At 36.9% G+C, this 16,500-nt stretch overlaps 1 protein-coding gene across 2 annotated transcripts in view; it reads left to right on the plus strand.

The window, feature by feature from the left end:
• The window catches only part of FEZ2 (fasciculation and elongation protein zeta 2), a 38,412-nt gene that overhangs the window by 2,080 nt on the left and 19,832 nt on the right, over positions 1-16,500 (plus strand). For both annotated transcript variants that reach the window (XM_011372092.1, XM_011372093.2), the window contains exons 2-5: positions 2,509-2,617; positions 8,980-9,096; positions 10,941-11,082; positions 12,122-12,390. In XM_011372092.1, the coding sequence (XP_011370394.1) occupies positions 2,509-2,617; positions 8,980-9,096; positions 10,941-11,082; positions 12,122-12,390 (637 nt within the window). The remainder of the gene's footprint in view (positions 1-2,508; positions 2,618-8,979; positions 9,097-10,940; positions 11,083-12,121; positions 12,391-16,500) is intronic.

Raw genomic sequence — 16,500 nt, forward strand, 5'->3', positions numbered from 1 at the left:
ATTATGTAATTCACATACTCTGAATCACTAGACCTAGGACATGTTCTAGATTTTAAAATTATTATGTATTTGGGTTCATCAAGAGTCTTTTCTCAAAACAGATTAGTAGTTTGTACACATATAAAATTCCTTAGTTTTTCTTTGTCTATACTGTCTGGAGAGTAGTGTATTTTAGCCTAAACTTAAAATGTTACTCTTGATAATGGTTTTTAGTAGATGTTATGTTGGTAATGCGAGTCGCTTTATTTGAAAATGCATAAAAAAATCTTTTTTCCAGGGCTAGGACCGGGGCCTGTCACCACTCTTATCCCCTTTCTATTGCATAAATCTGCTCTCTTGCTATATAGGAGCCATTCCTGCTGTCACCAGAGAGGGTTGAGAATTCTTTCACTTAGATATTGCCTTACCTTAGGGCACTTTAACTTCTCTGAGTCCTAGTTTTAGTTTTGGTTCTATACAGAGATTGTACTTCTCTGCTAAGGTTTTACTTTAGAAGGGTCTTTTGTAGAATTCAGCGTCGGCAGGACTTTGACCTCCTTGGAAAAGAGCTGTCTTGCCAGTTGTTTATGACTGGATGTAGTATGTTATGATAAAGATAAAGGCAATTCAAATCTTGACTGGAAAATTCTAGGAATCTTTCACTTTAGTGGGTCCTACTTTCAACTGTAATTGTTCTGACCTTGGTGGAGATGATAGAGGATTCTTGATTGTCCTTCCCTTTCTTGGAAGGTCCAATTCAGTCGCAGTCACTTTTTCTGTCCTTCCTTTTCTTGGAAGATCAAATTTAGGCACACTTTTAGGTAAAGTAGGCTACTCCATCTGTCCTATTATTACAGCCTCATTTAAGAAGGGACAAACAAGCAGTCCCCAAAACTCTGGGCTGTCTTCACCTACTAGAATATCCTACTTGAGTTTCTATTTAGGGTTAGGTGTATAGTCAGTTATTCAGTATATGAAAATCATTTACCCAGGAAGGTATGGGCTAGAATCCCAGGAAGTTTAGCAGTCTAGAAGTGTTGCCTTCAATTCAAGCATGTTGGCATTTAAGGAGAGATTATGTTTCCAACAGAGAGGGGCTAGGAAAGAACCATGCATATAGGAGATTTGCTGGGTAAACCAGTTTTCTAGAGCCTTTGAGGTCACATTTTGATTAAGGCTCATGTGTGGTCCAAAGCCAAACATCATGTTAGGATTTTATGTTTTTGGCAGTTGTCCCATTGCTTCATCTCTTGCACCAAATTCCAATTCATTAAGTCCAGTATGTTGCTGCTTTATTTCGAGGCTTACATTATTTTTATGCCCCTAGTGGTCTTGCTTTTGTATCCTAATGGCTTACATACTTGGGAAAAAACCCTACCCAATTATTTAATGGCGCATTCTCAATTAGATTCCTGTTAATAATTTCATTTTTTTAATGACATATATGTGTGTACTTCTATGTGTAGTATTTAACTTTACTTACCCCAATCAAATTTCATCTCATATCCTGAACTTTTTTTTTTTTCATACAATGTCATGTTTATTATGCTGATTATTACTTTAGTACTGAAACCAGAGTTTTAGTAATGCAATTGGACTTTGCTGTTTTTATCTGGTGTGGTTCGTGACCTTTTTCAATACTTTAGCTAATGCTTAGAGTAATAGAGCTAGAAGGAATGCCTGTTTTTCTTGTTCAAGCCTCTCATTTTATAGAAGGTTGGCTAATATGTAGAGAGGTTAAAGGACATGGCCAAAGACTCATTGTTTGAGGGAGAATGGAGATGAGAGTGTGTTTCCCAAAATTTCGTCAAGTGCTCTGTTGCCTCCCCCAAATGCTGTTTGATAATAGAGCGGGAAAGCTGCATTGGATATAACCTGTGTGCATTATATTGTGAACTCCCCTTCTTTTCCTTTTTATTTTATCAGTCTTAGTTCTTAGCCTGTTATATTACAAATTAGATATTAAACTCTGAATTCACATTGCAACTGAAAACTTTCTCTAGAAAGGATAACAAACCTTTGGTTAGAAATTTACTCTATGAAATGGTCTGTAAGTTTGAAAGTTGTGGAAGGCAAAGAAGTATGAAGCACAGCATGTTTACTGCTGGTGTGGCTCTGGAAACATTGGTTAACCTCCCTGTGCTTTTGTTTCCTCATCTGTAAAGTGGGGATAATAATGGTTCTTCATAATACTGTTTTTGAGAATTAAATGAGTTAATATATGTAAATTGTTTAGAATAATGTCTCGCACTTAGCACAGTGGAAGTGTCAGCTATCAACCTTTTTTCCACTTCCCTTCACCTCTCCTTAGGACTTATCAGCCCAATTGTGTAATTTTCATTTAGTCTTGTTTAGGAGACTCTACTTTGTTGATGTTTTTCTGAGAAACTATATATATATATATATATATTTTTTTTTTTTTTTTTGCTTTGGTATTTTTTTGTTCTTTTACTATAATACTGGGTATTTGTTTAATGAAGGACATATAGATTGTTAATTGTTGTGGATTGTGGTTTTCTTCTTTTTAAGGATTTGGAATGCCCTGACAGATAATTATGGAAATGTAATGCCTGTGGACTGGAAGTCATCTCACACCAGGACCTTGCATTTGCTTACTCTGAACCTGTCAGAAAAAGGGGTAAGTTAGAAAAGAACCAGTTGTTTCTCAATAACTGATTCTGATAATGAAACTAAAAAGTAGCATTTCTATTGAGTTGCCTTTTATTTCCAAGCTTATAGCAATTAGAGTGGCCCGCTATTGCCATAATCAACTTGCTAGCACATTTCTCTAATTCTGCATCAGCACATGCTCCCGTTTTTGTTTATCTAAATTTCTATCACCTGTATATGAATGTCAATGACCAGCATTTTTTACACCTTAAATAACATAGCTTTGATGTGTTGAGAGTACTTGGTGAGAATCCTAGCCTATGTTTAAATATATAGACACGCTCTATAGTGATGGGGTTACGTCCTGAAAAATGCATCGTTAGGCGATTTCATCTGTGCAAACATAGAGTGCACTTACACAAACCTAAATGGCATAGCCTACTACACACCTAGTTATATGGCATAGCCTATTGCTCCTAGGCTACAAGCCTGTATGGCATGTCACTGTATAAAATATGTGATTAAATCAATCACGAGAAAATGATTCAATCAAGAGGCACAGTAAACGTGAGATGTGTGAGACCTCTGCCGGGCTGACATGGCAGAGAGTTTTACAGCAAACTTTTTTTATGAGTAGAAAGAGTACCATCTAAAGTAATGATAAAAAGTATAGGATAGTAAATACATAAACCAGTACAATAGTCATTTATTATCATAATCAGGTATTACATACCATAATTAATTGTATGTGCTATACTTTTATATGACTGGCAGCACAGTAGGTTTGTTTACATAGCATCACCACAAACACCTTGAGTAATGCATTGCATTCTGACGTTACTGGGCGATAGGAATTTTTCAGCTCCATTATAATCTTATGGGACCACCGTGGTGTGTTGTTACAAAAGTTTTGTTCTGCAGCACATGAGTGTATTAGGGATACTAGAATATCAACAGTTAACTTTCTGATGAATTTAAGGACTTGCTGGACATGATGTGGTGCTCAGAGACTATGTATTCCTGTGAATATTGGGAACCTTTAAAAGGCATTTTAATTCTTGTAAATACTGGGAGTTTAATGTAGTAGGGCTGTCTGTATTTTAAATAGTATTAACATTTTGTGAAAATGAGTTTTCTCTTATTCCCTATGCTGTACACAACATCCCCATGACTTATACCTGGAAGTTTGAACCTCATCTTCCCCTTCACTTCCTACCACTCTCCCCTGCCCCCGTTTTTGATTTTTCAGTCACAGTTGACATTTAATAGTTTATTTCAGGTGTACAGCATAGGAAAATTATTTTCTTAAATGTGATTCAGAAAAGCTTGCTGCCTATTTTCTAGTAAAATATAGAATTCTGACTATGTTTCCTAATATTCTAGTAGATACAGAATTTTTACTGTTTGCTCCAGTTATTAACCCTGTTAGGCTGTTTCGCAGACTAACTTGACATACCTGTAGTGAAAAGGAATAAAACAAAATCATCCTATGCTCTGTCTTCTGTTTATTTAGCTCTTAGCTATCATTTTGAGCTTAGTTCAACTTTCCCTTCCTCTCTGAAGCTTCCTATTACTATTTTAGCCTTTGCTGATCTCATGGAATTATACAATTTTAGAGTTGGAAGGGACTTTAAAGGACACGTAATCCAACCTCTCACATGGGGGGAGTACCCATCTACAGCATGTCTGGCAGATGGTCAGTTAGCCATGGCCTAAATTCTAGCATGGAAGGAAAATGCACTCCTTTCTGTGGAAATTGGTTACTCTGGGCAGGGGGGGGTGGGGTGGGTGGTGTGTGTGTGTGTGTGTGTGTGTGCGTGCGTGCGTGCGTGCGTGCGCGCGCGCGCGCACACGCAAACCTTACAGGACTTATCAGTCCCATAGAATTTAGCCCCATTGACTCCTGGGTGCTAGTCCCTACAGCACTTTTGTATCTCAGATCACTATTGTGTTCTCTTACTAATCATGTTTCTGGGTCTATGGTTAGATTGTGACTTCCTGGTACGTGTCTTTTTATTTGTCTTTTTAGTAACTACCACTGTGCCTGGCATGTAGTGAGTACTAAGACAGATGTTGAGCGAATGAATGAATCTTGTTAGAGACCATAATGGAAAGGCATTTAAAAATATATATATTTTCTATATTATTTAACATAGTGCCGAATCAACAATAGCTACGCAGTGAGTAATTTTGACATATGAAAAAAATAGCATCGAAATGGTCTTTTCATAGTTTCAAAGGGAAACACATTAGCTGCATGAAGGGGACACTCTAATCCAGTTTCATTGAATAACATGTATACCTCGTATTGTTCTTAGATTGCCTTTTGGGAAGTCCCTTTTTCTGCCTTTTGACTATTGTTTTCAATGGCAGACAATGGAATAGTCAGAATAGTGATTACTAATGACTTGGAGTTTAGTCCTAGTACTCACTGTAAAAGCCTTACCTGGAAAACTCAGATTAAAATGAACAAGTGATGATCTGTCATCTATCTATCTTGATACAACTACACAGGTGATGAATAGAACTAAATTTAGAGCTATTCCTTGGGAGTGAGTAGCACTTATTAAGTTCCTGAAGAACAAATGGGTAACAAGGAACTATGTTAGAAGCAACCATGTTATTCTATTACATATAGAATATAATTTACTTTTTAAATATTAATTTTTTAACCTGAGAAAGTTATTTTATTACTATTGCTAACTGTGTGCTCTGTTCTTTCCATAACCGAACTGTGCAGAATTTACCTTCTGGAAGCATTCTTTAGATTATTCCAATTATAAAAGTCTATAGGAAATTATTTTGACAAAGGGAGAAGAAATTTCTTTTGCGTTAGGATGAGAAAGACATTCAAGAAAACCGCAGTTTGCTGGATTTCAGTTTTTAATTTTTCTTCCATTGATATTTAAGCTGTCACACTTCTAACTTTGTTGGGCCTTTTCTAGAGTAAGGCATCAAGGACAGTCCAAATTCTTCCATGGGCACATTTTTTTCCATTTGAGGCAGCTTTAGTTTTATAGAGGGGAACAGCACCACCAGCTGTGTATCTAACCCTGGCACAGGAAGGAGTGATTTGGGAATGCGTGGCAGAGAGACGGCACATTGATGCCGAATGGGAGAGTGAATAATGATACCCATGACAGCCAAGGTTAGTTTTCAGAGCCTCGAAAGGGATTCAGCCCTTAGCATATGCCATCTCTGTGGGGAATGGGCTTGGCTCCCTCTCTGGAAAGATGATCTGGGGTCATTATTTCTGTTGTCATGGAAATTTATTCTAATGGCTTACTGGTATCAGTCATGTGTTTTGGCAATAGCTGTAAACCCGTTCTAAATCCAGTGCCTTTCTTGATCATGCTTATGTGATAGAATGCTCCTAAGTCATGTTGCCTTCGGAACATCTCCTATGCCATTTTCTTCTTCCTATCGTGAGCATTTTTTTTTTCAAGGACTTGGACTTTGTTTATGTATCTTTAAATCTTCAAGAGTAGAAACAGGAAGAATGTAATAACATCTTCCTTAGGAGTAATTTCAAATTAAAACTTGTCTCTAAGGAGAAAAATAAAACCATGGTCCTCAAATTACAACATAGAAGAGTGATTTGGGGTGTGTATTGAAATTTAAGACTCAGTGAAGGTAATTGTTAGGTCTACTCTGTATTATCCATACACCCTTATGATCATATTGTGGAATTTTTCATCCCTATTTCTCCAGTCTTGAAATCTGACATCCTTTCTCATCAAAAGCCTAATCTCTTGCCCTTTCTCCTTATTAAAAGGATAACTGTCATAGTTTAAAAAGTAAGCTTAGAACTATAGAACTTAACATGAAAAAGCAGCCTCAGCCCTGCTTACCCCATCCTGATTTCCACTTACCGGATGCAACCACTTTCGACTACTTCAACCGTTTCTTCTAACACAACATCTTCATGTCAATTTACTTGATTTTATTTTTCAGTTTTAGACTTTATCCATTTACTTTCTACCCAGTGAAAGTTTAGCTCTCTCATGGTGCTCCGTCCAACCACAGCAACATAACCTTCACAACAACTTAACCTTCCCTTATCTTCCCAATATAATCATATCAAAATATTTGGTTAATCATCGTTTATATTGACTATTTAAATATTCAAAGTTGACCCATTTTAGTATAGTATGATTAAATTTTCTCTTGTAATTCTTCTTCCTTAAGGTAATAATAATTGCCTTTTCGTGGTTTATTTAGGTTATCATGAGCTCACTAATGCAGCCTCAACAGAGCCATAAAATTCATTTTAGTAATTGAAATATACTGTATAATCTTTCTCCTCTCTGCATTTCTCCCTCTCAGGCTTTTCTTGATGCCCTCTGCAATTAACAGTTCTGAACCGGTTATTCTCTAGTTAGCTTCACAGCCATCCTCGTGGGATCTTCACTATCATTACAAGAGTACCATTCACCTCTTTCTTGTATTAGATATTTTGTCTACTTTCTTCTTGGGTTTCCTCCTGGTTTTAATGGAGCATATTCTGCAGTAGCTTTCTGAGAAAGGGTGCATAAGAGTTAAATCTCTGAGAATTTGAATATCTGAAAATATCTTTCTTCTAAGCCCCCACCTAATTGTTAGTTTAGCTGGATATAGGATTCTAGGGTGGAATTAATTGAAACACGAAATTACATTGATTGTTTTCCAGCTTCTGTTGTTGCTGTTGAGAATTCAAGTGACATTTTGATTCCCGACCCTTTTAATATGATGGTTTTTCTCTCTGGAAACTTTATGTTCTTTTTCTCTCACAGTGTTCTGATGTTTCATGATGATGTGTTGAAGGCCACGGCCAAGCATTTCCTAGGCCGATGGTGCAGCGAGAAATAGAATTAGAAATTATGTCATCACTGTGGTACAGCATGGAATTGTACTGTGTGGAAATAGATAGACCTCGGAGAGCTCATGTAGCTCCTCTCTCAGCCTAATGTTATGAAAGGCACCACACCAGTGTTCCTTTGCTCATCTCACTTGCAGGTTTCTCACAGTGGGCTCTCTTCACCATTAAACTTTGGATGCTCCCGTGTGAGGAACTAGGGTGGAAGTAGAGACCTACAATACTCACTTGAATCCTCAATTATATATATATATATCCTCTGCATTGGTAAATAAAATAATTTTCCTAGGTAAACTACTATTTTTAAAATTGTATACTAAGAGAAGTACCTAGTGGCTTCTTACGTATTTCCTTGCTGCCATTTATTTGTGAACCCAATGTGTGCTACTCTTTCCTGAGGAATGGAGTTTTAATTTCACTTCTAGTCATCATCTGAAGTCACATCACGTTAAATAGTTGGATGCTCACTTGTCCATTTTAATCTGCTGAGTTTTCTAGGTAAGGTTTTTACAATTCTAGTACTAAACTCTAAGTCGTCGTTAAGGAGCTGTTTATACTGGTGTAGGCAGGGCTAAGGGACACCAACTAGGCCCGGTGTGGTACCCCGGGGCTGGCAATAACAAGCAGTACTAGCACCCCTTGGAATGAAGAGGTAAGCAGGGAAAGAAGAAGCTATCAGAACCTGGAGAGAGTAGCTATAGGGGAGAAGTCTGCTTGATGGGAGATACTGCCTTTGGCAGTCTGGCAGAGAGACACAGAAAGCAGAATAAGTGCCCAACCCTCACCCTCCCACCTTCCAGTCTCCTTCTAGTGTTTGCCAGTGGTGTTTAACCCAACTAGAAGCCAGACTCAAGGGCATCCTCTGATGTAGTCTATAAAGGTCAGCCTCCTGGAGGTGAGGCAAATGGAAAATCTCCAGCACAATTAGATTTAAAGATGTTTTTGGAATCCAGAAATATTCTGCTTTTAGAAGAAGTGATGTTTAGCTGGAAGGGCTAAGTGTACCCCTCACGGACAGTGGCCATCTGTCAGGGAGTTACCCTTCACCCTGAATGTCAGAAGTTAGTTCGCAGGTAACTAACTTTGTTTTCTGTGGAATTTTAATATATACCAATCTTACTATTAGCTTGTTAACTAAATAACATTTGCTGCCTACCCTGCCTGTTTTCCTCCTCTATTTGCTATCTTCCCTACAGCTTTCTAACAAATGCCCTATATTTTTGTACTTACCAGTCAGCTTTTATAGCACTCTTCATGGAAAAAACAGTTAAGTATGTATCTGTACTGGGCAATAGGAGATGCTTGCAGCACATGTTAGCAATTTCGTATTTATTCTATATTCCTCTCATTCCTGTTTGAGGTGAATGTGTAAGGTACTTCACACACTGCCAGGTACAGAGCAATTATTATAATTTCTCCCTTTGGAGGGAAAGTTCTCAGCAGATGTGCCCTTCTGTATGTAGTCTTGTTTACCCAGACACTTTGACTTTGTTGTGATCAGGTCCAGCTTTTAACAGTAGGTTATTTGGTTTTAGATAAGTGACAGCTTGCTCTTTGACACGTCCGACGACGAGGAGTTGAGAGAACAGCTGGACATGCATTCAATCATCGTGTCCTGTGTTAACGATGAGCCCCTCTTCACTGCAGATCAGGTACAAAGGAGAAATTCACCAATGAAAAGAAGGGAACCTCCAGCTGAAAAACGATTCCTTATTTTGGCAACAAGTGATGTGTTGTTGGAATCTACTTGTTTTTCCTGTATTTTCTGGTTTGTTAGCCCCTCCGTGGAGAAGAGAAGGGAGTCTATGTAATCTGAAGCAGATGGGATTATGTTAGTTGGGAAGATTTTCCAATAAGGCAATTTTCCAAGATAAGCACTGTTAAAATTACACCAAGTTACTAAGGGAAGGTTATTGCTTACACTAAAATCAGAAAAAATATTATGAATTTTCTTCTTTAAATTTAGCCAGACATGGGCAAACTATAATATATCTGTGTAGAAATTGTCTAGTTTCTCTAAACCCTATGTAAAAATCATAAGGACTTATTAGATGTGCATATTGTGAACTTGCAAAAGAAGTGAGCATTATTCCTATGGAATGCTCTAATAATGTCAACCCTGTATTCATTTAAACCCAGTTGAATCAGCTTTCTCATTTTCTGAATACTCTTCCCACTTCTGTTGTATTGTCAAAATGTGATGCAAGAACTTCTTCCTGATTAAATGTTCCATGGCTACTTGGACTGTGAATTCTACATTATATTTTTAGGCTGGAAAAACAAGGTCAGTAAAGAGATATAGTTTGGTAAAGTTGGGAGGAGTACATTAAATCTGTGTCATTTTGTTGCTCCTTAGTCATATTTGTGGTTGTCATATTCTAGGCCTGGAGAGAGTAAAATGCTTAAAAAGCAAGATAATAGGTTAGAGGGCTGAGTGGGGTAGATAGAGCATGATAGTGCAGGGAACATGAGACACCGAGAAGTCATTGACTCCTCAGTAATCTGCCTGAATGCCATAAGCTATCTATCCCTGCTTTTAAGACTTAAGAGAAATAGATTCTGTAGCTTACATCAGTGCCTCCTCCTACTGTTTTACAATGCCTGTTTTGGAAAATCTTGCTAATTAACATAACGACTACCTCCTTCAGGTTTACTTTTGTTTTTTCCTTGGTACAGGTGTTATATGTTAAGCTTACTGATTCATGTATTTTTTCTAATAGTTTTTTTTTTAAACTCTTATGTCTGTTTTTCTAACTGTTGAGTAATTTTTCCACTTTTCCTTAAATTTTCTCTGAGTTCTAGATCCTCAGCTTTTGGACTCTAGAATAGGACAAGATGCCGTTGTAAAATTTGAGCAACATTATGTATGACAGTAGATTCCCTGCTTTTGTGCAGCTTTTCCCTCTTTCTTTACACTTTATATTTTAAGCAACTTTTGAATATTCCTTTATCTTTCATTGAATTAACATACAAAATTTCTTTTCTGCTGTTAAAGGAAAATTTTGCTGCCAAAGAGGTAATTTCTTGCTCTCTATATAAGAGTTTTTACTGTTGTTTTTTCCTAAATTTTGTGTCAGTTTGATTAAATGGCTTTAGATTGAGCACTTGCTTGTGGTATGTGGTAAATTTTCTGTCATTTGCTTTTATTTAGAACTATGATCTGGTTCTGGTATGTCTAAAGTAAATTATACTTCATGTGTTTATAGCAAAATTTCTCAGATGTTGCAAGATCTGATAGGGCCTACTACTGAATCATGATGGACATATTAAATCATATTCTATTTAATTTCTTATTTAGTATATTGTAAATTTTTTTAGATAAACCATGTTCACTCTTACAGTCAAAATTAGATTATTCAGAACACCTACTCCTGCACACTGTTGGTTAGTGGAGAATGTAGTGCATTTCTCTGCGTGACTCAGGTGAGCGCCATGTTACAGACGGATCATTTTTCCTATGTAGATGTGATTAACAGTAGTATGTATATTTTGGAAGGTTATTGAAGAAATTGAAGAAATGATGCAGGAATCACCAGACCCAGAAGATGATGAAACGCCCACACCGTCAGATCGGCTTTCGATGCTTTCCCAGGAAATTCAAACTCTTAAGAGGTTTAGCACAAGCAGTTATGAAGAAAGTAAGAAACTACTTAAATCAATGGTCTTTGTCCTTTTTGTATACCTCAAACATACGGTGTGACTATCTCCAGAAATCTTTGATTCTCCCAGGCCAGGTTGCATGTCCTGCCCTGGTCCTCCAGTAATACTCAAGACATATTTTCATCGTTGCTCAGGGACTGTGTCATATTCACCTTTGAATCCTGTATTAGTCAGCCCTAGCTGCTGTAACAAAGTACCAAAGGCTAAGGGGCTGAAACAATGGAAATTTGTCCCCTGACAGTTCTGGAGGCTACAAGTTCGAGATCAAGGTGTCAGTAGGTTTGGTTTCTTCTGATGCCTTTCTCCTTGGCTTGCAGATGTCTGTCTTCTCTCTGTCCTCACGTGGACTTTTGTCTATGCATATCTGTGTTCTAATCTTATTTTTGAGGGCATCTGTTACATTGGATTGGGGCCCACCGTAATGACTTCATTTTAACTTAATTATCTCTTCGAAGACCCTCCTCCAGATGTAGTCACATTCTGAGGTAATGGGGGTTAGAACTTAAATGATGTCCTGTATCACATGTAGAGAAGTGCTGAGAAAAAAAAAACAACTAAAATAGGGTTTCAGGGAATATTCAGAACTCAATAAAATTCACACATTGAGACGTACGTGACTAAATATGTATTTAATTTTTTCAAGTGGACTTCTCTCTTCAGAAGTGTGCCAGAACCCTGCTAAATTGCTTACAGTTTCTTGTGAGCAAGTAGTTTCTGTATTCCCTTGGCTTTCGTGTTTGTTCTTTTCCTTGTATAAGCCTTGACTGAAGTATTTGTTCATGGGATGATTGATTTAGACAAGTAAAAATTTTGTTCTACTTCTTTCTCAGCCATTTGAGACATAATTTTGCCTACCTTTCTCTACTTAACACCTGCCCATCAGAAGTTTTAAGATTCTGAGATCACAAACAATTTAATTACTTAGAATGTGATTTGCTCTTTGGTATAAAACACCCTGTTGTGTTTGCTTGAAACATTTTTGTCTTAGTATCTGCGGTGCTTTGCTTTTGGTCATAGGAGTAAAAAGGCTGTCAGTATCTGAGTTAAATGAACTACTAGAAGAAATTGAGACCGCCATTAAGGAGTACTCTGAAGAGCTGGTGCAGCAGTTGGCCCTGCGAGATGAACTGGAGTTTGAAAAGGAAGTGAAAAACAGCTTTATTTCTATTCTCATCGAAGTACAAAACAAACAGAAAGAACACAAAGAAACAGCCAAAAAAAAAAAGAAACTCAAGAATGGGAGCTCTCAGAATGGGAAGAACGAGAGAAGTCATATGCCCGGCACAGTAAGTGATGTTTGCAGGACACATTCCACACTGGAAATGGTTTCCATGGTAATCCCATCACTCCAGGCCAGCAGCAGGTGGGCTGGGCCTATATTTAAAGGAGTGGGATGCCTCACCAGGGCGCTAAAGAGATTTTCCGTTCCAGAACATCACTGTGCTCCTTCAGAAAGATGTTTCCTTGGTGGGGGTATGACAGTAATCAGGGTAATTCACTACTGAAATGTTTAGTAAGTAGAAGGAAAAAGGGGAATAAAAAAGGAAGATGTCTTAAAGAAGCTATAGCAAGTGACCGTTTTAATACATTAAAATGTTAATAGTGGTTTTTTTATGTTCGGTGGGCTTAAGAATAATGTTTTTAATTGTCTCTTACGAATTGTATAATAAAATATTGAAAGGGGATACATTTAGAGGTAGCTGAATGGTGTTGAGCCTAAAAGCACAGATTGATTTGTAAACAGCTTCCTCATTTATCAGTGAAGTTGGAGTATGAAGATGTCAGTGGCACTTTTGTGACATCAGCCATCTGTCTCAGTACTTGGTAGACTAGAATTTCTGACTGATGAAAACAAGTTCGGAATGTTTGAATCTTTGACTCTTTGTATAAAGTTTGTTATCTGCTTTTTCATTTTTCTTAAGTGGTCCTATTGCCCTTGATTAAAATTTGTCATAAACATTAACTGCTAATTATATGAGATGCATTTCCTTATTGATTTTATGGCCTTTCATTCTGCTTTGATCAGTTGAGATTTTGTATGTTGCCACTTTCATTTTGTTTGTATGTAAATGTTGGTTTTTATTTTTAGAGTATAATGGTTGAGCAAAGGAATCCATTTTTCTAAAGGGCATATACTTTTATAATTTATGATACAACATGGTAATACAAATCACCACAAACTAGCTATTATGATTTGCAGTAATATAAATTCTGTCTTTAAGTCTTGATTTCTTTTTTCTAAAGAATACTTAACAAAGAAATCTCATTAACCAGACTTCTATGGAATCCAGGAAAGAGAATGGAGTTCTAGGTTTCTGGGCCACCAGTGAGCAGTTATACAGACAAAAAGAATCTTACCATACATAGCCTATTCATTGTACTGTTTTTGGCCTATGAGTAAATGGATGTTTTCTCAATGTAATGTCTATTTGTACATAGAAAGGACATAGCTTATAAACTACCTTTAAATAAGTTCACAGATATGTGGTAGGTACAAAATATTTTTGAGAAATGGCAGTATTGATTGAATAGGTGTTTATTTAGTCACTTTCAGTGACTATTCTGAAAAACAAAACAAAACAAAACAAAACCCAAAACATTTGTTTGAATATACAATCCAGAAAGTTTGCTTTATATATCAGGGACAATATGTTGTATTTCATATTTTAAAACATTACACCCTTTAAATTGCCCTATTATACAAGTGAGATTAAATAAAATGCTAAGTTAAAAGGTTGTAGCATGATTGGTAATTTCTGCCTGTCTGCTTTTAGGGATTACTTGTAAATCCTCCATTTATTGGTGTTAACACTTGGCTTAAGAAAATAAATTTATCCCTAATGGAGTTTAAAGGCTTCTTTTTGGAACTGCCACATAAAAAGGGTTAGAGTGGATTCATTATGTAATTGTACATGGCATTTATAGTGAGAAATGGCAAGGCAGCATTTAGGTCTGTCTTAAACCTTTATTAGCCTTGAAATAGATTCATAATAACAGTACATTTTTTTCACAATATTTGGACTTGTGAAGTTGCCTCCTGAGTCCTGATCTACTATTTGTGTCAAAACCTTTCATCAGCTTCGTAATGGCATCGCTAAGCTTGTGGTGCTCGTTCCCTTTAGCTTTCTCAAGCCCAAAATATTAGAGAAAGATCATCCCATCTGCAATATAAGGAGCCTGAATCCTACTCAAAACCCTGAAGTGAAATGGTCAGTTGGAGAAACAGATTCCAAAAGGTATTAGCTCTGCAGACATTTTATGTAAGATGCAGTTTTGGCAAGGCTTGATCTCTGTGCCTTCGCTATCATCAGTGATACTAATTTCTAAAAATTGATGACTTTTTTTTTTTTTTTACAAATATCATGAATTATCTGATTTCTAATAGCATTAGTCACTTTTTTTCATTGTACTTTAGTTATTTGTTTTATTAGCAGGACTTGGACTTTTTCCTATAATGTGGAATAGTGTCGTTCCATTTTTTTCTTAAGCATGTTTCATTGAAACAGAACATCAGTTCGTAGTTGATATAACACTTTATCCATTATTGTTAGCTCGTTCTCTTTGGTCTAAAGATACAATGATGAAATATCTGGTTGGGAATAGATCAGAGTTAAACTCTTCAGGGTTAATTTTAGAGACATGTTTTGTTTCAAGCATTTTCTGTAATGAAGAAAAAAAATAGGTCTTAGGGTTGCTATTTTAGAGCATTAGAAATGTCTTTAGGGCATGAAAATACTATCAAATATGGAAGAAAATATTGAGTGTCTTATAAAAGTGAAATGTTATCTCGATTTGTTTTAATTTTTAAAATAATCTTCTATGTGTTGGGTGAGATAAAACAGTATTTGTTCAGCAGATATTTGCAGAGTGTCTTCCTTGTGCCAGGCATATTTTAGATTCAGTGGCCAGTAAAATAGACAAAGCCCATGGCCTCCTGGAGCTTATATTCTAATGAGGGAGACAGGCAATAAACAATGAAAAGAATGAATAGACAGTGCAATTTTTGTAGTAAAGTTACCAAGAAAACAAAGGCTGGGTAAGGTGGTTGATAGCGATGCTATTGGGGAGCTGTTTTTGATAGGGTTGTCACTGTGTCACTGTTCTTCCTGATTGGCAAAGCAGGCTGCCCTGTCCCTTTTCAGCTTTCCTTTTGGAGGGGAGGTTGAAGTTGTAGATCTTCTCTTTGAAAATAATGAGGCTCAAGAGAGCAAGAGCAGAAAACTTTATATCTCTTTTGTCTTGGTCAGCATCTGGAAGAGCAGAGTGGTAGCGGGTAGAGACTGGAATGGTTGAAGGGCAGTGTCTGTTAATCAGTGTGGTGACTTCATGCATTTCTTTGAATTGACTGTGCTGTTTTCGACATTAGTGCTTCTGTATATGCCATTGCCTTTTTGTGGCGTGGCCCTCCCTTCTTGCTTCCCTTGTCCACTTGAGGGAATTTATTTTTTAAACATCCTTTAAAATCATAGTCAAGCATTGTCTTTCTTCTTAGAACCTTCCTGCAAGTGGACTGCTCTCTCCTTCTTTTGGGGTTAATATTACTACTCTTAACTATTTCTGTTAGCACTGTCATACTATATTGCAATTTTTTGTCTTCATGTCTCTGGTATGGTTCCCTAAGGATAGGAAATGCATCTTTATTTTCTTGGTGTCATTAGGTCCAGCATTAGGTACCTAATAAATTTCTTCTGAATAAATGCGTGAAAGAAAGATAAAGGTATAAATCTCTGTTTCTACCTTGGATCTTTCTGCCAGGTGCCAAATCAATGGAGGCTTAATAGAATTTTAAGAGCTTCGGGTTAAGAGCTATGTTTGAATCCTGCTCTTGCCACTGGGTACATACCCCTTTGAGTTCTGGAGGGATTGAATGAAATAATATATGTAAGACTAGCACATACACTGAGTAAATGCTAGTTATTATGTTTCCGGCTGCCTACTAGACATTTCTCCTTGAATATCTTGTAGGAATCTGAAATTTATCTTGTTAAACCAGAGTTACCATTTTCCTGAAGTTTAATCAATTTCTTATATTTTTTCTTTTGGTTAGTCAAACTACAGTCCACTCATTCACTGAAACCAGTGGAATTTCTAGGTCAATGCATGTGTAGTTTTAAAGGGTTTTAAACAGTCAGCTTTCCAAACTGTTCTATGGAAATGTAACCCAGTAACAGTGTAAGCGAGGGGCTGTTTCCCCACACCTCCAGCCAACACCTTTTAATGTATGCTGATCTGATAGGCAAAAAATGGTTTGATCTGACCGTTTGTATTCTTTTGTGAGTTGCCTGTTATGTTACATTTGAGATGTTTTTCGTATTTATTTGTGAGGGTGCACCTAATCCTGATATCGCAGTGCTATACTCTTGTAATCATTGGCTTAAGTTTGTCCTCAGAAAGAC

Source organism: Pteropus vampyrus, unplaced genomic scaffold (genome assembly GCF_000151845.1).
Source record: "Pteropus vampyrus isolate Shadow unplaced genomic scaffold, Pvam_2.0 Scaffold200, whole genome shotgun sequence".
Lineage (NCBI taxonomy): Eukaryota > Metazoa > Chordata > Mammalia > Chiroptera > Pteropodidae > Pteropus > Pteropus vampyrus.